The 23,582-nt window shown below is 43.6% G+C and overlaps 1 protein-coding gene across 1 annotated transcript in view; it reads left to right on the forward strand.

Moving 5' to 3' along the window:
- Nucleotides 1–23,582, forward strand: part of LOC133044573 (ankyrin repeat domain-containing protein 26-like) — a 112,576-nt gene that overhangs the window by 51,498 nt on the left and 37,496 nt on the right. The window contains exons 22-26 of the mRNA XM_061125987.1: nucleotides 2,742–3,698; nucleotides 5,297–5,449; nucleotides 8,375–8,541; nucleotides 9,781–10,009; nucleotides 12,835–12,880. Coding sequence (XP_060981970.1) covers nucleotides 2,742–3,698; nucleotides 5,297–5,449; nucleotides 8,375–8,541; nucleotides 9,781–10,009; nucleotides 12,835–12,880 — 1,552 coding nt within the window. The remainder of the gene's footprint in view (nucleotides 1–2,741; nucleotides 3,699–5,296; nucleotides 5,450–8,374; nucleotides 8,542–9,780; nucleotides 10,010–12,834; nucleotides 12,881–23,582) is intronic.

A 23,582-nucleotide genomic window follows, 5' to 3' on the forward strand; every position in this document is an offset into this window, starting at 1 on the left:
GAGTGAATAGGTCTAGAAGAGAAGGGGCTTGGGGAGGGAAGATCGTGCCTAAATTTACATCGTTACCTCTGGCCTTCAATCTGGCAGGTGGCTGAGGGTCTTGGACCCCCTCCCTCTGTGCCCGTCAGCCCTCCAGTCCACGTGCCCCATGGACAGCTCAGAGCTGGCTCCAGCTTTCCCAGCTGGGTTCTCCCTCACAGTAGAGTCCTCAAGGACACGTGTGTTTAACTGGCGTCCTCTAGAGGTGCAGGAATGTTCCCCGTGGATTTTTCCAGCGGTTGGTAGAAACCAGACACTCTTGAAGTTGATTGTCCTTCATTCTGCAGAGTTGTCGAGTGGCATCTCAGAGCAGAGGAATTCACTCCCCAGCCGATATCCCTCTCAGACACAGACCGGGTCCCATCCCCAAGGTCCTAGCAGCAGATCTCCCACAATGAAAACCTCTCAGGGAGAGCTCGGGAAAGTCCTATTTGTAATTCACATCCATTTGTCTACAGCAGTCAAGTAGAGACATACAATGGCCTCGTTCAAGGAGAGGACTTTATTATTTCCCATAGGAATTGATCTCAAACCTTTCACGACTGTCTCGAAGGAGCCGGGAGCCTGATTGCGCTTTAGGCCAGGCAGACTGTGTGTGCTCCCCACATCGACTGCGCTACCTGACCAAGTGCTCTGCTCTGGGGTGAGCGTGTCTGTGACTGCATGCACGTGCTCACCTCCAGTGTCTAAATCAGAGTCCGCTCCTGGCTCCACTGTCACTTCTGTAACCAGTGCCCTGTCAACGACCTTTTCACATCATTTACAGTTTCTCAGTTTGTAGATAACTGAGATGTCCATTGTAGAAGCACTTTTCAACACTTAAAACAGTTGTATCTTTAGAATAAACTTATAAAAGTGCCTTCCCTGTACCAAGGGGAAAAAAAAGCACTTGCTACTAATAATAGTTATTCTGGGTTTTGGTAGTGAATTTCCTTCCTTGATCAATCATTGGGTTACTTTATCACTTCTGATGGTAAGGAGGAAACTATAGGGAGTTCAGAGACCATATTTTGGATGTCATTCTTCTACTTGTGAGAAAATGAACACTCTGCCCTGTGTAGTGTCTGATTTCAGTAGAAGGAACTTCTGAAAGCAGTGACAGATATGCCCTAATGTATATTTAGTGATAGTTATTAAGTGTTTTTCATTGTATTTCCCCCATCTTACTATGTTAAACATTATGGAGAGATAATGAAATTTATCGCAGCAGCAAATCATCTCATGGTTTCTAAGAAGAGCTCTCTAAATTTTACCTTATTTACCATTAGTGTATGTGCCATGAGTGGAATAGGAGGCTCATTTTGTATTTATATGTTTGTACTAGAGAAGTAACTGTGGTTTGATGTGAGAGGACTAGCAGAGTCAGAGGACCTGGCGAGAAGCCTGCAGCTTACTTATATTTTTAACTTCTCCCTTGCCAGAATCATCATAGCTAATGAGTTAATTGATGTTTGTGGAAGTACTTAGTACAGTTGTCCATAGGTGTAATTCTTGTAATTGCCTATTAAAATGTTAGAAGGTAGCATATTCTCAAGGAAAACCTTTGTACGAAATTTTATCTATTTAAATATATACAGAGTCAACAGTCTTACTGTGAAGCAGCTCGATAGGAGGTACAATTGCAGTGTTTACAAAGCTAGCAAGTGGTGTTTTTTATTGAATTGTAGTTGATTTACAGTGTTGCGTCAGTTTCAGGTAACAGCACAGTGATTCAGATGTATTTGTATATGTGTGTGTATATTACATAAATGGGGCTTCCCTGCTGGCTCAGACTGTAAAGAATCTGCCTGCAATGCAGGACACCTGGGTTCAATCCTTGGGTTGGGAAGATCCCCTGGAGAAGGAAATGGCTACCCACTCCAGTATTCTTGCGTGGGAAATGCCATGGACAGAGGAGCCTGGTGGGCTACAGTCCATGGGGTCGCAAAGAGTCAGACATGCGTGAGTGACTAACACACATACACACTCACTTACACACACACTCACAAGTACACACATATTCCTTTTCAGATTCTTCTTGCAGAATATTAAGTGTAGTTCCTTATGTTGTACAGTAGATCTTTGTTGTTATTTTATATCTACTAGTGTGTATATGTTAATCCCAACCTCCTAATTTATCCCTTCCCCTACCTCCCCGTTCCCCTGTGGTGACCCTAAGTTTGTTTTCTGTGTCTTTGTGTTTTGTGAATAAGTTCATTTTAGATTCCACATATAAGCAGTATGATATAATACTTGTCTTTGTCTGACTTACTTCACTTAGGGTGATAATGTCTAGGTCCATCCCTGTTGCTGCAAATAGCATTATTTCATTCTTTTTTATGACTTAGTAATTTTCCATTGTATAAATATTCCACATCAGATGCAATCTTTAAGTGCAGTCAGATCTGGAAATCTTTTATTTTAAGCCTTCTGGGTTTATTGTAGTTCAGAGAAAAGCCTCTCCAGGGCTGAGCTTCTTGAAAAGTGTCTTGGGATTTTTTTTTTTTTTTTTACTTTCATGGATTCATTGTCTTCAATTAAAGTTTTGAACGTCCGAACATTTCTGCTTTTATAAAATCTGAGGTTTGTATCGAACCTTATTTTTTCCAGTTGGAGACACACTTTTCAGTGTATAAACAGACAGGATAATCTTTCATTTCAGAGGAAATCATGAAATATTACTTTATTGTGTACTAGCTAAAAATCTCCTTTGTTTCACTTAGGCTTCTGCTGGTCACGAAGAAGCAAAAGACCTGTTGCGCAAAAACCACATTCTGCAGGAAGAAATTGCCAGCCTAAGACTGGAAATAGATGCAGTGAAAAGTCAGAACCTGGAAAAGGAAAAGAACTATTTTGAGGACATTGAAATTGTCAAAGCAAAGAGTGATGATGCTCAAAAGGCGGTAAAACTGACTGAGGAAATGTTAACAAAGACTATATCCCAGGATACAGGCCAGCCTAATGTTCTGGCAGCTGCGAATACGACGCTAAAGTCTAAGCTGGAGAACAAAAAAGAAAGCAAACAAAGACTGGAAACAGAAGTGAAATCCTACCGTTCTAAACTGGCTGCTGCCTCACACGATCCTGATCGAGGTCAGACATCACCAAGAGACCTGGCACTTGCCTTCCAGAGAGCAAAAGACGAGTGGTTATGCTTGCAGGACAAAATGGAGTCTGAAGTGGCTAACCTAAAAGATAACAGCAAGGCGCTTTCCCAGCAACTGTCTACAGTGGAGCGTAAATTCGATAAGCTAAAAATCAAGCTGCAGCGCACAAGAGATGATCTTAGAGAAAAGACCTTGACATTAGAACGTGTCCAGAGAGACCTTCACCAAGCCGAGTGTCAAAAGCAGGAAGCTGAGCACATGTATCGGAACGAACAAGGCAAAGTGAATGAATACCTTGGAAAGCAGGAATCCTTAGAGGAGAGATTATCTCAACTCCAGAGTGAAAACATGTTGCTCCGACAGCAACTGGATGATGCGCAAAACAAAGCCGACAGTAAAGAGAAGACAGTCATTGGCATCCAAGACCAATTTCAGCAGATCGTCAGAAAACTCCACGCTGAAAGGGAGAAACAAGGTCTGATGCTAGAAGAAAGAAACAAGGAGTTAATCAGTGAACGGAATCATTTAAAAGAGAGACTGTGTCAGTACGAAAATAAGAAAGCAGAAAGAGAAGTAAGTATCCAGAAGGAGAAATAAGTCTCAGATTTCCTGAAAGAAAATTCAAAGTTTTGAATTTGACTAGATTCTGGCTAAATGTTGAATCTAGTTGACTATAAAAAAATACACAGGCTGTGAATCTGTGGTCTCTAATCCAGGCTAAAAGCACACCTTGTATCCAGCAAATAAAAATTAGACCCGAGAAATGCTTTATTTTGACTCGAGACATCGTGTCTTATGAAATACTAAGAGATTCAGTTCTAGATTGTTTATATAGACAGATATTAGCAATTTACTCTTTTACTTGTAAGGTACTAATTTTAATTTTTATGTTACCACATGTCAGTATCATGATGAAGCATGCTCAAACCTAAATGAACATTTAGAAATTAAGCTTCAGTTACATGGATTACCTTGACAGTCAATTGCAGGTTTCCCAGAGGCCATGTCATACTTTGGCTTCAGCAGCTTGTCATAACTTTGTGTCATATTTGTTGGTATAGTTTTATTTTTATTCATGTCAATTTGAAAGATGTCAATATGGGAAACATTTTAGCCTTGATCCTTTATTCTTAAAGCCTCTCAACTCTTTAAATGCATCTACTTATCATTAAAACATAACTTGGGACTCAAGTGGTGAGCTTTAGCAAAATTCTTCTTGATTTAATCTTCCCACTGTTATTTAGGGTTTACCTAGAATATTTTTACAACAATTTGCTCGTAATTCTCATTTTCACTATCGGTTACTACCATTTAGATACAAGCGTGTCCACTGGAAATGAAGCGTGGCAGGACTTGAGAGCAGCAGGAATGGAGGGAGTCAGGGAGCGGGCTGTAGGGGCCGCGGCCCAGAGGCAGGTGGAGGCCAGGCTGCCGAGGCTCCCTGAGGGCCTTGGGAGCAACCTCATATGCAGATTGTATTTTTCTTCTGTGTTGGAGTGTAGTTGGTTTATACTTCCGCGTCAGTTTCGGGTGCCCAGCGCGGTGGTGCAGTTACACACGTATCCGTTCTCTCCCAGGTCCTCTCCCAGGCAGGTGACTGCAGAGCACTGAGCAGAGCCCCCTGTGCTCCGCAGGGGCGCCTGGTGGTCAGCCACGGGCAGAGGCGGGGAGCAGGGGGAGATTAGGAGTCTGGGATTAAGATAGACACACGACCAGGTATCAGATGGGTAAGCCCCAAGGGAATGGCCTCATTTTACCGCTGGGATAGGAATCTGTTGGAAAGATCTGAGCACTGGTTGGAATATGTGAAGATGTCTGAAGTTAATCAAAGCCTCTAATAAAGAAAGAGGGAAAATGTTCCACAGGGTGGAATTTACCACCACTTGTTGCACATTCACACCCATTTCTTTCTGGTTGTGGGGTGGTGAAGCTCTGCAGATTTATCGGGAGGGGCAGGGCATGGACAGCGGGTCTACATCTTTTGTCTGAGTGACTTAATATCAGGAAGACTGGAGGGTGGCCCCTTCTGTGTCTGTAACCAGATTCAGTGAGGAGGCAAAAGAAGGTGAGTTGCTGTGTGTGGTGATAGTCAATATGTTGGCGTTATCTATTATTAGCTCAACGTCATAGTAAAGTGATTTGATAAACTCAGTGACAGAGCATCTTATTAGGCAGATGTGAGACAACTTCGGCAAGAACTGGCTGACACCGTAAAAAAGCAGTCTATGTCAGAGGCTTCACTGGAAGTCATGTCACGCTATTGTGCTAACTTAGACGATGAGACACAGGATTTAAAGAACAACTTCCGTCAACTCACAAGTCAGGTATGTATGAAATTGAACGTGTCAACAGTTAATATGTAGGATGAAGTGTTTTAGGACATTCATTTTCATGATCAGCTTTCTTTTGTGTTTTTGTTAAAAGTAATTTACTACAATTTTCTTATCTTTATAGTGCACTCGTTTCTTAAACTCTGACTTTCATTCTGCCATTTGCAGTATATATTTTTTCTTATATTATTTACCCTTAGGCAATTTGAGAACTGTGCCTCTTTGTTCACACAAGTTGAGAGACTTTGTTTTCTTTGAAACAATACTTTTTTTTAGTGATATCTGTATTACATGATGAGATCAAATCAGAGGATAATGTTTAATGGAAGTTTCCAGTAAATTGTCATTTCTCACCTTCCCTTTTGTGACTGGCTGTAGAGTTCTGTATATATTGGTTTCATGGATTTCAGAATAACTTGTGCAGAAAGGGTATTATAAAACCAGGTGAAGTATAGGCATTGCCTTCTTTCCTTCTCCTTTTAAGTATATTGTAAAAGCATGTAAGTAGTCAGATGTTGTATAGTATGTACATACAAACTAGAGAATTCAGAAGATTATCTAGATCCTGCCATTGGATTTTTTAAAAAAGCTATTGAGATATAATTCACATATCATGGAATTCAAGTATCATACACTCAACATGTGTAGTTCAGTATCTCTTAGTCTAGAGACATGTCACCTGTGACCACAGTCAATTTTAGAGCCTTTCCGTCACCCCCCAAAAGAAACCCTGCATCCCTTAGCCACTACCCGTGGCCTTCCATCCCTCAGCCCCAGGCAACCCCCAGTCTAATATCTGTCTCTGTAGACATGCTTGTTCTGGGTATTTTGTATAAGTGGAATCATACAGTATGTGCTCCTTTGGGATTAGCTTTTCTCGTTTGACGTCCTGTTTTCGAGGTTCATCCGTGTGATTGCACGGATCAGTTCTTCTGTTTGTTGGTTGTCGATCAATCAGTAGTACGTGGCTAAGCCATTTATCCATTCAGCAGTTGATGGAGCTTTGGGTTGTTTCCGCTTTGGGGCTGCTGTGAACATTGACATGTTTCTGTGTACGTGCTTTTATATCCCTGTGGCTGGATTTTATCCTCAGGGTTAACTGACTGATTTCACCTTTCTTGGCCCATGCTCAGGCTATCCTTTCTATCTTTACAGTTTCTTTTCCTCTTGACTAGTCCTCTGTGATTTGAGACCTAGTGCTCAGTCACTCTTCCTTCATGGAGCTTTCTTTAATGTCAACCTCGCATGGAGCCTTTTCACTTCAGCCATTTTTATCTAGTCTCTGAGGAAGAGTTTAGCCCCTAGTTTTACACTGTTGCCGTTTTTTCCATGAGGGGGAATCTTGTCTAAGTTTGCATTGGTGTAACAGGGAATATTTTTTGATATGCACAGCACTTGTCTTGCATCAATGGACAGTAACAAAGGATTACAAGAATGAGGCGTTTTGTTGTTGCTGTTCAGAAAAATGTATGGATCATCTCTGTAAACGGTTAGGAGATGGGATTTCTTTAACTTTGTGACTCATTTCTCTTTGGACTGCAATTCAAATTAGCAAAAAGTCTTTGTAGTTCAGGGAAAGTCTTATGGAATAGAATCTGTATTTATAAGATTTATTAGTTTAGAGTCTTATTCTCACAGACTTCTTTTGGGAAGCATTTATTAACTTAGCCCTAGATAACTAAATATAGTATCCCTCAAACTACTTTAAAACTCTGGGACATTAAGACGGGGGAAGGATTAAGAGACATTCTACTAAGAGGGGACTTGTAGTCATTTTTTGGAGGCAAGATAGAAAAATATTATTGTAGAACAATAAAAGAGTATGAAATCAATTGCAAACGTTGTGTGACAAAGATGCCAGTGAAGAACATATTTTGTGACTCTTGATGATGTGAATATCTTTCTTGATTCTCTGATTAATCCCTGGTCCTACATTCTACAATACAGATAGCATCATTTTAATTTGGTCCTGGGTTTGAGTTGGGCTGTGCTCAGTCCACATTCCTCATTACCAAACAGTATCATTTTCTTCTTGAAGACTGAGGATTTTCCAGCAGAGATGGAAACTGAATCTTCAAAATGTCTGCACCTGGATGCAGAAAAATCAAGTGTTTCAATAGGAGTTTTTATCTATGAAACTAATGCAAAAGAAATGTGAAAAAAAAAACTAGAGAGAAAAAAAAAGGTTGGAGCAAGATGTAGTGACCCTCCAAAGTCATGTAGAAATGACCGTGATGGAACACAGCCAAGTAGACCAGTATCAACAGGAGACTGAAGACAGAGCGAGACAGGATCTAGTAGAGAAATGAAAGGAAGCCAACCTATTCTTGCAGGTTAATTTGTTGATCTGTCATGTGCTTGAATTCACTTTCACTGGACATTACGTTTTGGATGTATACAGCTTGTGTGTTTCCTCTGCCTCCCTTAGAGCAGTTTATTTTGTAGATTTCTGGAAGGACGGGGGACAGTTGTTTTCCCTTTAAATATTTCCGTTTCCCTCACTGTTATCACTAAATTGACCTATCAGAATGATTCTCACTAGAGAATCCTCTTACTTATAAGACCAGTTGGTATAAAATAAGACCATTAGGAAGAAAAGAAAATACTGTGGTTTAGAACCAGTACCATCCTCTTGAATTATTCTTATGCTGTCTGGTTCAATTTTTAAAATGTTATGTTGATCCTCTTCTTTGAATTATCAGATTGTATGAATACTACTATTACAGTCATTCCACTTTCATTTTATAATTCAGATTTAATTCACTTCACATTAACAATAATTGTTTTAAACTTCTGCTCTTCTTTTTTTTTCACCTTTGTAATCACTCTCTGAATCAATGACTCAACACGAAAGGAAACAAATATAATTTTCCAGGTTATACTTATTTTAAAGATGTTATCTTTTTCAATTTGCCTTAGAGACAGGCAGAATCTCAACAGGTGGAACTCAGAATTAAAGACTTGGAATCTGAACTCTCTAAGATGAAAATTTTGCAAGAAGATAATAAAGCAGAGTTTGAAACATATAAGCATCTCTACCTAGTAGAATTTGAAGTTAGAAAGTCATTGCAAGATGAACTAGACAAGTAAGTCCAAACACAGAATCACAGAAAATAAATTTATTTCCTTAATTTGTCTCTAAAGCCTAACTTTTATAGAGCGCGGTGCCTCAGATTAGTCGGAAGTGAAAGCTGACTAGATAGTCACTGCGAAGGGGGCGCCTTAGGACAGACTAATTTAGTACTGTATCAAGTGTTTCCACACTGTGTAGAGGCATGCTTGTGAAAGAGGAGGAAATTAAAGCAGAGGTGAAAGGCAGGGTAATTCACATGGTGACCTGACTGAGAGGTTGTATGGAGGCTGGAAAGGGCAGATCCCGCCTGCAGTGCCGAGTCCAGGCTTCCCCGCCTCTGAAAGCAGAGCACTCCTAGGACGCCTTTCATAAGCCCAGAGAGCATACAGCAAAGGAGCAGGGACCCGAGGACACGTTCTGCTAGTCGATGCCCCAAATAAGCATACACAAGGGAAGCACAGGTGCTCCCAGAGAGGCTTCAGGGCTGTGGGACTTGATGCTGAGATGTGGGGTGTGGCTTCCGGGGAAGGAGCTCAGTGGGGCCAGTCTCCCTGCATGGGGAGCGCCATGCCTCTCCCTCTAAAACGTACACTGAACGCTGTTCAGAGTTTTGACTTTTTAAATGAGACCAAAATTTGTCTTCAGATCTCTCCTACTATTATTATTTTTTTGAGCATCAGAAAGAGGTGCTGACATAGGCCCTTCGTAGAAGTGAAGTAAAGTAAGGTGAACTTTGGAAAAGCAGGGGGTACTTGTCATTGTTCCTGGAGCTGTTTTAGCTCTCTTCAGTCTCACCCACTGACTTCCTCATCCTCCCCTTGAGATTGTGGCTTGAGGTGATTCCTCAGAGCCAAATGCTTAATTTCTCCGAGGTCATGAGTGACACGTATGTACAAGGGTGGTGAGAGGAAGCACTTGAACATGGCCTTGTGGAGGTGTGTTTCTTCATCCCTGAACTGTTTCCTGGGGGCAGGCGTGTCCCAGAGGCAGCAGGCGTCACTGTGAGCCCACCTCCCTTTCCCTCTGACGCCCTTTCTCTCCTCTCCCAGCTGTGACTTGTTACCTGAGGAGCCCCAGACACATGTGAGCTTCTTTAGAACAAGGTCAGAGCTGTCACTGTTTCCAGCAGGTCTGCTCTCTGCTTTCAGTGTTCACACAGTGTGATGGGAATTCCATTTACTGTGCGGCAACTTACAAAATGCAAGTCACTGAGGGAAGCTGGAATGAAATCCGTGCTTTCCATCTTCCCCAGGACTAATGAGAGGCTGGCAGAGATGAACACCAAACTTGAGGTGGAGAAGCAGCAGAACAGATCTTTATTCGGCACTCTTAGCAGCACGCCAATCCTGGAGCCCTCTTCTGTTGGAAATTTCAAACCCACTTCAGGGTTCAATGCAAATCTGATTTCAAGAGCAAACGTAGGGTTTTCTACCTCAATTCGACGCCATTCAAATGACAGCATGGAGACTTACTTGACCAAGGTTAGTTCTTTTCTATTTTTTTCATTGGGTTTCAGATTTCTGATATAAATGACCCATGTTCTTAATTTGGTGAACTTCTAAGTTGTTTTTTTGGCTTACGCATACTAAGTAAAACCATAATCAACTGTGATAATCAAGGAGACATTAAATGATTTCTTTTTGCCCCAGATCTCTCTCTCTCTCTCTCTCTCTTTTTTTTCCCATTTATTTTTGTTAGTTGGAGGCTAATTACTTTACAATATGGTGTGGCTGATTCATGTTAATGTATGGCAAAGATCTCTTGTTTTTAAGAGATACTTCTTAAATTCTTAAATTTCTTGGAAAGCCGCATTGAAATTCTACTTTAGAAATGAAATCTTATTGTCTGGTAACCGAAAGTGTACTTTGAGATGTTTGATTTACTTTCTAATTGATTTCACTTTGGCAGTGGTTCATAATCATTTCCAGGCTCTGCTGCTCCCACCGCAGCTTTTCTACCCCTAAGCATAAGTGACTGACTGGCATCTAAACACTAATGACATATGGATGCTTTTTATTTGAAGGAGTCCTAGATAAATCTTTTTTATGAATTAAACAAATTTGTAATAATTAATCAAAAGATTAATTTCTGATTTTAGGTTAACATTTTTTGTTATTTTCTTATACAAGAGTACATCTTTAATTGCTATTTTACTGACAGAATTTTGATTTAAATGTCTACAATATATCTTGCTGAGCAGTTGTAGAATGTTTCTAACTTTGTAGTTAAATCAAATATTTAAAACTTGTAATGAAGCTCTTTTGTCTCTGTCTTGACATCACCTGGATGAATGATGACTGAGAGCAATGAAGGGGAATCTTTAAATTGCAGCTAGTTTTCATTGTGTAATGATTGTGTTTAAAATATCAATTTCAAAAAAATAAATGAATAAAATATCGATTTCAGTCAATGCACACGTGTTTACGGTTTCCATGGTGTTTTCATGATGTTGGTGATGGAGAGAAAAACAGCCCTTGTTACATGCAGTCTCAACATGTTTTCCCATTTGGCTTCTTGCCATCACAGAAGAGCAATCTAAGGTTTCTTTGACAGCACTGGGGCTACGTTGGGTCGTAGTACTTGAGAGCCATGAACCTGGAGGATGTGCTTTAGCTGCACAGTCACAGCGGGCCTCCAAACACTTCATCCCAAGTCAGAGACCTGCCCACGCGGACACAGGCCTAAGAGGAGGAAGCAAATGCTTGACCCCCGTCCCAGGGGCGGGCTGCCTACCGCAGACCCAAGTTCATGGTGCTGTGGGCACATACATCTTTTCAAAGAAGAGATTGGGAACCAGGCAAGCACTTCTTAGTTCCTTCTCCCAAACTCACCCGTTAGGTAAATCTTGCTTCTCATGAGGAGGGTAGGAGTATAAGTGCTCCCCTTGAAACTTCAGGCTGAGGAAATGAAGTTCAACTGCAACTTCTGACCGGATTTAGATTATAGTTGAGATTACACTCATGCTTTTTGTATATACCCACTAATGATGAGAGTCTGGATAGAAGTATGCTAAACAGTAAAGAGAAATCTGTTGTGCGTTTTAAATTTTGTCCTCAGTAACCCAAAATGTGGATAATTCATTGCTGAGTCATTTTAGCAAGCCAGGTTTTATCTAGAGGAAGTGAACATCCTTTTAAGGTTGAATCTCTTCACTTTTGGCCCGCTTGATTCAGCTAAAGATTCTCTCCTTCAAGTTCCCTGCCCTCTGTTTAAAAACTATGTATGCTTTCTAAATTAACTATATTGACTGCCACAAATAGGAATTTGATATTGATTTATTCTTGTTCATGCATTTAAAACACATAATTTACCTAGAAAGTCATGTCACACCACAAGCACTATTCAGCTGTATAACAAAGTTTTACATGATCATTTTGTCTATGTTATATTTAAAAATCTATGTGTTTTTTTCTTAATCTGAGAATGTAGCTGGCCTAGGACTCTGGACTCAGGAAGAAGGACATGGCCTTTGTTACTTCTTTTGTAGAATTAGGAACTTTGACTAAATCAATAACTCACATACCTTAAAAAAAGTTTGTTTTTTCACCAAAGAAAAGAACCTTTCTTTAAAAAAAAAAAAACTTCTGAAGGGAACCGTGTTACATAAAACGGAGACAAGCACAGAGCCTTGTAGCTGAAGAGCGGCCAGAGGCCCCGCAGCTGTGACTTCTCTGTTCCTCAACCCTGCAGTGACCCCTGTGGGACCTTCCCCGTCTATGGGACATAGTTCGGAAACTAACACTGACGAGAGAATCCCTCTCGGTAAATATTGTCAGAATTGAAACTTGCTGGTACACTGTTTCTTGTGTGTAAATTTTCTCAACTTTCTGTCTTTTCGTTAAATAGAAAACCACAGATGTGCTCTCGTTCTTAATATTCGACTTCAGACTACTTCCTCCATTTGAACACGATCCTCACCTAGAAATCAAAATAAAGGTCTAAGAAGTACATATTAGGGAAGGAGCTGTTAGGGGAGAAGATAGTAATCTTGTGGGTCGTTCCTATGATTATGGGTCATTCCCTCATTCTTTCAAATTACGTGTACTCGATTACTGTTATTTATTGTACTTTTTGTCAGATTAATCTAAAAAGCATTCCATAAATATGCTCTGTTATCTGTAAAGAGAATAAGTAGGAATTCATTTTCTTTTATTTATGTGATTTTCTTTTTCTACTGAAGTAATCTTGAGGTTAGGTCTGGTCTCTAAAAGTATTATTTAAAAGTCACATTTAATAAGTTTGATGTCATTCCTATGATAGTATCTCTTGTTTGTCTTAAACATAAATAATATTTGACTTATTTCAGATGAGACGGGAGTTGGACAGGAGTATAACTAGAGAAGTAAGGAAAGGTATGTTGCCAAAACGTACGAATTAAATTTGGACATTGATTTCTGAAATATACCGTAAGCAGTAAACGGGAACTCTTTCCATTGTTTGGGTAACAGACACCATGTTAAATATTTTTTGTTACACATAGCTAAAGAGAAATGTGAACGCATGAGCGGTCATAGTGAAAAATATCCTTCTTCCTCATTGATTCATCATGTTCCATAGCTTGAAAAATAATCTCTAAAGGTCTATACATTTCTTTTACTTCTGGCTGTTTCCTTCTTCTGCTGCCTCCATCCCTGTGGAACGATCCGCCTGCACCTGACACTATTCTCAGGAAACGTGGCGATACCCGCTTCTCAGGCGCTGGTGGCGGTTAAGGCTGGAAACCCAGACTCAAGCTCTCACGGGTGTGAAGCTGTCACTCGGCGGGTGACTAAAATTTCTGTCACTGACTTTGCCACCAGTTTATCTTTCACCCTCAGGAAAAGCTCCAAACACCCACATCGGTTTGGGTCCTGCCAAAGTAGGCGGCCTTACCTCCTTACCACCCTCCTCTGCCCTCAGCTCTGCATCTAACCAGCCAGACTGTAGGATCCCAGAGCTGCGCGTCCTCACCTCCGGTCTTTGTACGAGCTTCTCCCCTCCATCTCCTGTACTTTTTCCTGTCCTTCAGGCATCTGCTTCCACAGCTCCTCCACCAGAAAGCTGGCAGTGCTGACACGAAGCTGGCTGTCCCTTCTGAGTGTCCCTGTGCCGTCTTTTGTATCTGTTTTGTATTTGTGAGTCTGTGTGGAAGTTGCCTGTTTGTCTGTTTTTCCAGTTGAGGGCATATCATTTTCCAGGGTGGACCTGGGTCGCCTTCATCTTATAATTGCAGTCCTTGTCCCAGCACCTTTGCACACAGTTACTGAGTGAATCAATGAAGAATGAGGAAACCAGAAATCTGGTACTCAGCCACATGTGCGACCCTGAGCAGGTTATAGAATTGTAATCTTGTATTTCACGTCATGCCATCTATAGATAGATTTCATTTTTCGGAACACTAGGAAAGGTCTCAGATTTTTTCGTTCTCTCGTTGGTTTGTTGTAACTAATACTTAACTCAAGTATTTTAGGTAAAGAATATACTTCTTTCCTTTTCTTTCCAGTTGAGGCTGAATTGGCATCTGATGCCTTTCAAGTGTCTTCTCGAAGATCTTCAGATGGGTCAAATGTGTATGATGACCAACTTTTGAAAGCAAAAGCAGAGTATCAACAGATTTTGTTTGAAAAATATAGGATTTAGAAAGATAAATAGTAAACATTTCCCTACTGGACTGTTTCCATGACATTTCATTGTTTCCCATTAAAGATAATGAGAAAATCTTTTTGAAAAGAAAATATTTTTGTGTTACGTGTGTATGATGAAAATTTACATAGTATTTTAAGTGGTCTTTCTCTGCATCTAACTTACTTTTAAGCAGCTTTAAAAACCAGCACTGTTGAGTTTTCCATATTCTAAGCGATAGTGTTAGTCACTCAATCGTGTCCAACTCTTTGCGACCCCATGCGCTGTAGCCCACCAATCTCCTCTGTCCATGGAATTCTCCAGGCAGGATTACTGGAGTGGGGAGCCATTCCCTTCTCCAGGGCATCTTCCAGACCTTGGGATCAAACTCAGGTCAGCTGCATTGCAGGTGGATTCTTTACCATTTGTGACACCAGGGACGCCCTTTACAGACTCAGACGAGCCCTAATACCCGCTGTTTAAGCAGCACCCAACGAGCCAGACTTGTCATTAATATTTAGTGGTGTTGATTGATAGCTTTTTTGTATGTTCCACTTTTTACCACTATATATAGACCCAAAGATTTAGATACTGCTGTTATGGCTACCATCAATGTTTTGATGTGTTACAATTGTTAGTAGTGGCATAAAACTTACTATAAGTAACTTTAATCACATATTCAAAAGTCCTTCCTCATGGAGAAATAAGGTTTGCCTGAGTTTTCACCTTTTAAATGAATGAACTTTTATATATTACATTTTTATTTAGAAGATAATATCTTTACAATATTGTGATGGTTTCTGCCATACATTGACTTGAATTGGCCATAGGAATGCATATTTCCCCTCCCTCTTGACCCTCCCTCCCACCTCCCTTCCCGTTCCACCCCTCTAGGTTGTCACAAAGCACCAGCTTTGGGTTCCCTGCCTCATACAGCAAATTCCAAAAAGACACATGTACCTCAGTGTTCATTGCAGCACTATTTACAATAGCTAGGACATGGAAGTAACCTAGATGACCGTCAACAGCGGAGTGGATAAAGAGCTGTGTGTTATTCAGCTCTAAAAAGGAATGCGTTTGAGTCCGTTTTAATTGACTTCTGATTTACTTTTGGAGACAGTGTTAAAATTAGAGAGAGTTCTCCGTTCCTCATGGCAGTGGCTTCTCCTGTCGCAGAGCCCCGGCTCGAGAGTGCAGGCTCAGCAGTTGTGGTGCTTGGGCTTAGTTGCTCCGCAGCCTGAGGGATCTGCCAGGACCAGGGATCGAGCCCCACGTCCCTTCCATTGGCAGCGGATTCTTAACCACTGGAACACCAGGGAGGTACACGTGTTCATTTAAAACAGGGCCTGGGAATCCCCTGGTGGGCCAGTCATTAGGGATCTGGGCTTTCACTGCCAGGGGCCCGGGTTCAACCCTGGTTTGGAAATTAAGATTCCACAGTCTGCAAAAAAAAAAAAAAAAAAAAAGCAGTGCCTATAATTGTGTTGCTCATCTTACCATTGAAGGAAGAGTATTCTGCCCCCCTCCCCGCCCCCACCACACACAGAACTCAATAAAACTGGTCTCATGTTGAATGAGAAAATAAATCTAACCTGGAAAGATTCCTGAGTTGGTTCTTGAGCAGAAACAAATGAAGAACAACCTAAAACCCCTTCCTGCTGGCCCCAGGGAGCTTCGAGGTGAATCTGCCTCCTGTTACTTCCCCCAGAGCCTGTGTGGCTGGTGCTATCAGCAGAGCTGCTCCTGGGGTGAGGAGGGCTCTGCCTGACACACCCGCCCCACGCGGCTCGGTCACTTTCCCCTTTATTGACTTTTCTTTATGGACTTCAGATTCGGGTGTGGGAACTCCCCTCGTGGTCCAGTGATTAAGACTCCATGCTTCCACTGCAGGGAGAGCCTGTTCCATCCCTGGCTGGTGAACTAAGATGCCACATGCCATTTGTGGTGTGGCCAGGAAAAAAAAAAGAAAGAAACTGGGTGTGATTTTGATCGCTCATGTCATAGCCCCTCTTGATGTCACATGGAATTGTATTCGAGGGCTAGGTGAGCAAAAGGCACATTTGTGAAAATCAACACTGGTTAAACAGCATACACAGGTTACCTGATTTCCTTGATTTTTTTCCCCCCCTAGCCCTTCGTGCTTTTGTGAGCTGTGATGGGAGAGGACACAGAAACACAGTCAAATGGTATCAGATAAAACAGCAGCACACTCAGCCATCAGATTCCCTCCTGTTCTTTTTTGTTTTTTTTTTTTTTTTTTTTTTTGGGAAATGCTACACAGCTTTTGGGATTTTAGTTCCCCAACCAGGAATTGAACCTGGGATCTTGGCTATGAAAGTGCAGAGTCCTCCATGGCTAATTCATGTCAATGTATGACAAAAAACCACTACAATATTGTAAAGTAATTAGCCTCCAACTCATAAAAATAAATGGAAAAAAAAAAAAAGAAAGTGCAGAGTCCTAGCCACTGAACCAACAGAGAATTCCCAAATCCCCTCCTGTTTGATGGCTCAAAAGAAAGCTGATAAGTATTATCAAAGACACAAAAGACATGAGATTGGATCAACAAAATGGCCATTTCATTCTGCTCCCATGTAGTCAAGTTTTTTTTTTTTTTGTTAAATATTATTTATTTAGCTGCACCAGTGTTCCCTGCGACATGTGGGATCTTTAGTTGGGGCATTTGAACTCTTAGCTGTGGCATGTGAGATCTAGTTCCCTGACCAGCAGTGGGGCTGGGTCCCCTGCATTGGGAGCTTGGAATCTTAGCCACTGGACTACCAGGGAAGTCCCTCAACGAGTATCTTTGAGCACTTATTATGTGCTAGGCAAGATCTAGAAGCTAGGAATGTAAAATGAGCATTACAATATCTCTGTGAAATGAAATCTTTGCAAGAATATTCTTTCTAGTATTGATCCACATGGCATAAGTCTGGATGCAGCCTTTTCAATATGAGATTGGTTAAGTTCCATATAGTCAAAGCAGTGGCTTTTGCAGCAGTCATGTATGGATGTGAGAGTTGGATCATAAAGAAGACGGAGTGCCAAAGAATTGATGCTTTTGAATTGTGGTGCTGAGGAAGATTTTTGAGTCAAAAGGAGATCAAATCAGTCAATCCTAAAGGCACAATCAACCTGGAATATTCATTGGAAGGACTGGTGCTGAAGCTGAAGGTCCAGTACTCTGGTCACTGATGAGAAGAGCCAACTCATTGGAAAAGACTCTGATGCTGGGAAAGATTCAGGGTAGGGAGGGGAAGGGCACAACAGAGAATGAGATGGTTGGATGGCATCACCAACATGACATGAACTTGGGCAAACTCTGGGAGATGGTGAGGGACAGGGGAAGCCTGGTGTGTTGCAGTCCATGGGGTTGCCAAAAGTTGGACATGACTTGTGACTGAACAAGAATAAATTTATAGAACCACCTGATGAAATTGATGCACCATGATAAGAAAGAGAGAAGAAGTTTCAGACATTGTCATACTAGCAGTTTAGCAAATTCACGCCCACCTTCCAGTGAGGACTACTAGAATGGTCAGTCCATACAGCACAAGGAAGAGTAGTCCCCTCTCGCCACAAATAGAGAAAGCCTGCATCCAGCAACGAAGACCCAACACAGCCAAAAATAAATAAATTAAAAAAAATTTATTTAAAGAAAGGTGAAAGAATGTCTCCTTGAGAAGGTGAATTCTGCTCAGTTTTGAAAGGCTATAGAGACCAACACATCCAATAGACATTTGTTGAGTATTTACAATGTGTCAGCCGTGAGACCACATGCTAGTTGGGGAGCCAGAAGATAAACACACATATAAGTAGTCCACCTTCAAGTCTGATAGTGTATAACCCGGACAGAGACGTTCCACAGCCAACAGCTGCATTTAGTGCTCAGAGGCAGCAATAGAAATGTGCTCATTCAAGTTCTGTGCCAGGTGTGGGACCTACAGCGCCAGGCCTGCTTCTCTAGCACATACCGATGACATTTTGACCTACAAGTATCTCCTGCGTTGATTTCTTTCTGTGTGACGTCAGGTGAAGCACAGGCAGAGAAAAGAGTTGGGAAGTGTGCAGCTCAGTGAACGTCCATTGCAAGCACACCTGGGCCCCCAGCATCCGGCATCCCTCCTCAGGTGCCCCTGGGTTCCCTCTGGCTCTGACAGTTGCCACTGTCTTCATGAGAAAAGCAGAGATTTGTTTCCCTGTTTCTGAACTTCATACAGGTGGACATATATACAGCGCATGCTCAGTGCATACTCTGGTTCTTTTACTCAGTATCATGTCTGCAGTCTGTATTCAGAGAGTGCAGGTCAGTGTCCATGTAATGTCTCATTGTTTTTTGTTTCCCCTGTTGTCTTTCATTGTCGGAATGAGTCAGTTTATTTACCCATTTTCTTTTAAGTACATCTGGATCATTTCCAATATTCTTTTAATAAATTATGTTTTTGCTGAAGAAAGAAACAAAGTGAAAATCACACTAAAAGAGCTTAGCACCAGCATACTTAAGCAAAACGTAAGTCTCAAAGATCTATTTCAGATAGATGGAAAACTATCCCAGGCAGAAGGTCGGAAACGAAGGAAGAAGTGAAAAACAAAGGGGCAAATATTTGAATAATTCAAATGACATTGGCTATATAAAACAAAAATATCTTGTAAGGTGTTAAAATAAATGATAACCAAGGCACAAATTATCAGACAGGCTTTGTGTTGTCCCTGAAGAGGGTAAAACTGGTTGACGTGAAACTTTTAAGGTCCATGAGAAAGCTAGTCTCTAGGGTAAAAAGCAATACTGAACTGAAGAGGGTCAGCATTGTATAGTGACAAAAGATTCAATTTACCAAGAGGATATAAATGTATATTCTGTGACCCAGCAATCCCATTCTTAGGTGCGTATACTCCAGAGAATCTCTTAGGACATATGTGTGAGTGTTCAGAGCATTTTTTTTTCCCCCCAGTGTAGGGGCGGGGGATTTAATCAGGAAAGGAACCTTGGTAGAGGACTAGCCTAGGTGCTGGCATGTTCTCTTTTTTGGTGGGTAGTGAAGACATGGATATTTCTTTATGTGCTAATGTTTGTGATCATCAGACACCTCTTTTCTGCACTGTTTTCTAACTATGTTATCTAATTTCCTTTTATGGAGTTGTTTTCTTCTTTTCCTTTTTTTTTTTGGTGTTTGTGTTTTTTTGGTGAAGGGCTTAATTGCCTCTCTATATCTTCAGGTTTTTCAAACCTTAAGTAAATATTTGACAAAATAATGTCCTCAGTGCTGAAGGCAACATAAGATCTGAGAAAACACCAAAGGCCAGTGTGTTATGTATGTGGCCTGTCGAAAGCAGTGTTGACCGCTTTTCTCAAAATCACAGGTTAACTTCGAGGAATTTACGGATGGTTTCGTGGCTGTGTTGTCATCACAGGCTGGTCTTGCCTCCTCAGATAAAGACAGTGGGTCTATGGAGTCAGGGAAGAGGCCTTTGTGGTCTTCTTTTCGTCTCTTTCTGTGATTCTGTGACTTCTGGAATATGATGTTGTACCTGAACAATGCAGCAGGTCTATGATCCCCAGCTGCATGGACTGGGACCATGGACTGCAGCACCTGGGTTTTTTTCTTTTTTGCGCTCCTTGTTTGTTAAATGGTTCTGTAAGGGGAAAACTCTCGTGTTTTCCTCTGACCTTCACAAAATCCTGTGAGTACCCTGGCAATTCTGGTCACCAGATCTGTGTAATTTCCCCCTCACCAGACCATTTTGCAACACCAGCTGGGTGTCCTGCAGTTCAACTCCATTCTGACACCATCCCCCTGGACACAGCTGCAGACCCCACAGGCTAAGACAGCAATGCCTTCAGACAACAATCTCAAGTCCAGCTTGTCACCTGTGCTTCTGACCCACTGGCTAAAGATCAGAGGTGCCCACGGCCTCCTCAGGTTCAGTTAATTTGCTAGAGGAGTTCAGGGCAACCCATTAGTGGATCAGCGGTTTATTGCAAAGGATGTAACTCAGGGTGAGAGGTGCATGGGCTGTGGGCAGAGGCTCAGAGGCCCCACACCCTCTCCAGGGCTCACTCTTCCCCAGTCTCCCCGTGTTCACCAACCCAGAAGGTCTCTGAATGCTGTCCTTTCGGGGTTTGTGGAGGCTTCGTTACACAGTCATGACTGATCCAGTGATGGGGCATCAGTGATTGAATTCAACCTCCAGCCTCTGACCTCCCTAGAGGTCAGGTAGGGCTGAAAGTACCAACCTCTAATCACATCGTTGGTTTCCCTGGCAACCAGCCCATCTCAAGGTGTGGTTCTCAAAGTCAGCTTATAAACCAAGCATAAACTTGGGTGTGGTTGGTCTCATCACTTAGGAAATTCGAGGGTTTTAGAAGCTGTGCAAGGGATGGGAGGAAGACCAAATTCATATTTATTATAAGTCACAATCTCACAAATGTCAAGTAATATCTAGTGCTGTCCTTACAGTGTCAGGTGTAGACAAGATAAAGTGGATGTGGAGAGCTGGAAGAATTTGATCATCCAAAGCGCAGTGCAGGTGTAAAGTGCTGGCCAGGCTGGGAGGCTGGTGGAACAAGCAGGATGCCACCAGCTGAGGCAGCCCTGCGCCTGTCTTCTGTCTCAGACAATAGTGCTCTGTGCTCCTCGGACTTGTTAGAATCCTGGTTTCCAGTGGGGTCAGTGGAACAAAGGTAATACTTCAAGACAAGTGAAGAGGGGCCTTGATACTGGTCAGGAGCGGAGGGAGAATTCTGAAGGGAGGCCCCCTTGGAGGTGTGGCCTGTGGGTCCAGTGGGAAGGTGATGGCGTATGTGCTCCTTAGAAGATGGGCCAACTCCTTGGCTGGCAGCGCCTGCTGTTCTCTGGCCGGATAACCGGTGGAGGCTGCATCTGAGGAGTACTGGGAGGGAGAGTGCAGTGTCCAGCGGGTCCCTCCCTCCCCCACGGGGCAGGGGTTCAAGGTGGCTGACCCGCACAGGCCCCTGGTCTGCTCCCACACCCCAGGAGGTGCCTTGGTCGGGAGCAGGTGCATGACTGGGGCAGGAGGTGCCATTGGGAGGTTTGGGGCTTATGTACATTTCGTGTAGATTCCAGTGAGCCCCCCAGGCCCCCACCCCTGAAATCCTATGGCTTGTCATACCCATTACTCAGGTGAGGTTTTCTAGTCTGGAGCTAGGCCCTTGGGGAAGCACTTGCGACCTCCCCTGGGGCTGAGATCGGTTGGTGTCCCACCGCCCCCTGCTGGAACCATGTAGGAGCTCTGACCTGGGGGAGAGGAGGCTGACGGGGGAGGAGTCTGATAAGGGGGCGGAGTCTGATAGGGGGTGGAGTCTGGCAAGGGGAGGAGTCTGATAAGGGGGTGGAGTCTGACCAGGGGGATAAGCATGACAGGGGAGGAGTCTGATAAGGTGGTGGGGCCTCATGGGAAAGGAGTCTGACCGGGGGAGGAGTCTGACCAGGGCGATGAGCCACTTTGTCAGTGTCTGCAGTGGGACCTGAAGTGTGCGGTCATTGGTTGCTTTGGCTCACGTTTCTCTTCCAAGAGGTGGGAAGAAGGCCACTTGCCTTTCCCGACATGGGGTGTGATCGTGTGACCCTGGGCATGTAGGTGCCTGAGAAAGGCCACGCCCCTGTCATCGCTCCCTTTTCTGTGCTGGAACTCCTGTGTGTGGTAACTCGTGTCCTCTTCGTGACTGGTACTTTTCCCTACCAACCCCCATTTTGTTCTGTGTTGCTTTTCTCTTCTTTCAATTTTCAGAACTTTCCTCAGTTACACAGTCAGTTGGTGGGTCAGTCATAGGCCTTCCTGAGGTGGCTAAGCCAGGGCTGGTGCACACGGGCGGCCCCTGTTGTGAGACTCCAGCAAGCCCTGCACCCACCATCCACGGCTGTGCGCTTCCCATGAGGGCCACCCTCCTGGTCTCCCCCATGGGCTTCATCCCTGCTTCCCCGGTCAGTCCACAGCATCCCTCTCTCCGGCTTTCTAATCTGCCTGCTAGGCCTTCCCACTGTCTCCTGCCATGATTGGGAACATGTGCTTTGATGCTCCACGAATGTGCGTGGCACCCTTGGGCCAAATACCTGGGGTTTTCAAGAACATTCTGCTTCTCAGTAGTTCTGCTCTTTTGGTGAAGGTCATCACAGAACACATAACCACAATATTCTTGTTGTTTTGTTTTGTTTTTTGCTTGTTTAATCTTTTGGATATGCCACTCATCATAGTGAGATATTAGTTCCCTGACTGGGGATTGAACCTTTGCCCCCAGCATTGGCAGTTCAGAGTCCTGACCACTGGATCACCAGGGAGATCCCAAACCAATGTATTTTTCACTTGTAGAGTTTGGCATTCTGCTCCTAAGAATAAATACGCACACACAGGAGGCACAAGGCGCGGCTGACCCTGTGGTCTGCGGCCGTCTGGGCAGGGGGTGGGGACTGGACCTTTCCACTGAGAGGCCACAGCCCTGTGCCCTGTGGGTGGTGAGACGCTGCCCCCTCCTGGCCTGACTTGCCACGTGGACACGTTCCTAGAGACGTGTTTCCCCCTGGTGGAGGGAGGAGGTGACACTTTCAGAGAACATTATTAACCGGTCCTAATGTGTATGATTTCTGGATGTCTTGTTGCTTTGAGAAAAAGGCTGAGCAGCCAAAACCATGAAGAAAGGGGGCACCACATCAAGGGCAGGTGGGCCTCTGGACACAGACCAGGGGATCTCAGGAGGGGAGAGGCAGGAGCCCACTCAGGCCAAGGGCGCAAACGTGGTGCTGGGTCACGACCTGCGGTGAGCGGTGAGTGGCTGAGCCCCAGACAGGGGTCCGCGTGCTGTCAGGCGCCCCTGGTTTCCCGAGTGTGTCCCCGCTGCCCACTCCCACCTGACATGGCCTTTCTCTTCCCATTGCTCCCCACTCAGCAACCAGCCACAGCCTGTGTGTAGAGAGAAACCAGAGCAGGTGCGGAGCCTGCATGCAGGCCCCTGCTCCCTGCGTGGGGTGCTCAAGCCTTCTGTTTGCTCCCTGTCAGTGGGAACGGCTCCTCCTCTCCAGCAGCCCCGGGAGTTCCCACATGGGGAGAGTTTACAGGGCCGGGCTCTGCCCGTGATAAGCTCACAGGGTCCAGGAACATGGTCCTCCTGCCCTAGATGTCCTCTGTCACATGGAACTCTGCATCTTCCTCCCCAGAATCCTCCCTTGTTCTCAGTTTCTGTCCATCGCTGGCATCACTGTTTCTCCTGGAGGCCCGGTTGGACCCAGCCTCCTCCTCTGATGCTCCCATGGTCAGGGGCTGCGGGCCAGTTTTGGGTGAGGAGGAGAGAAGGGAGATGGTACTTGGTCCCTGGGACCATGACCCGCCTGTGTGAAACGGCCCCTTTTCCTGGCCTGGCCTTGCTTCCTGGGACACTTTGCCTTTCTCTCCAGCTGGCCCCTTCTGGTTCGTCCCCTCCAAACAGGCGTTCTCTCCTGG

The sequence above is a fragment of the Dama dama genome, chromosome 23, assembly GCF_033118175.1.
Source record: "Dama dama isolate Ldn47 chromosome 23, ASM3311817v1, whole genome shotgun sequence".
Taxonomy (NCBI): Eukaryota; Metazoa; Chordata; class Mammalia; order Artiodactyla; family Cervidae; genus Dama; species Dama dama.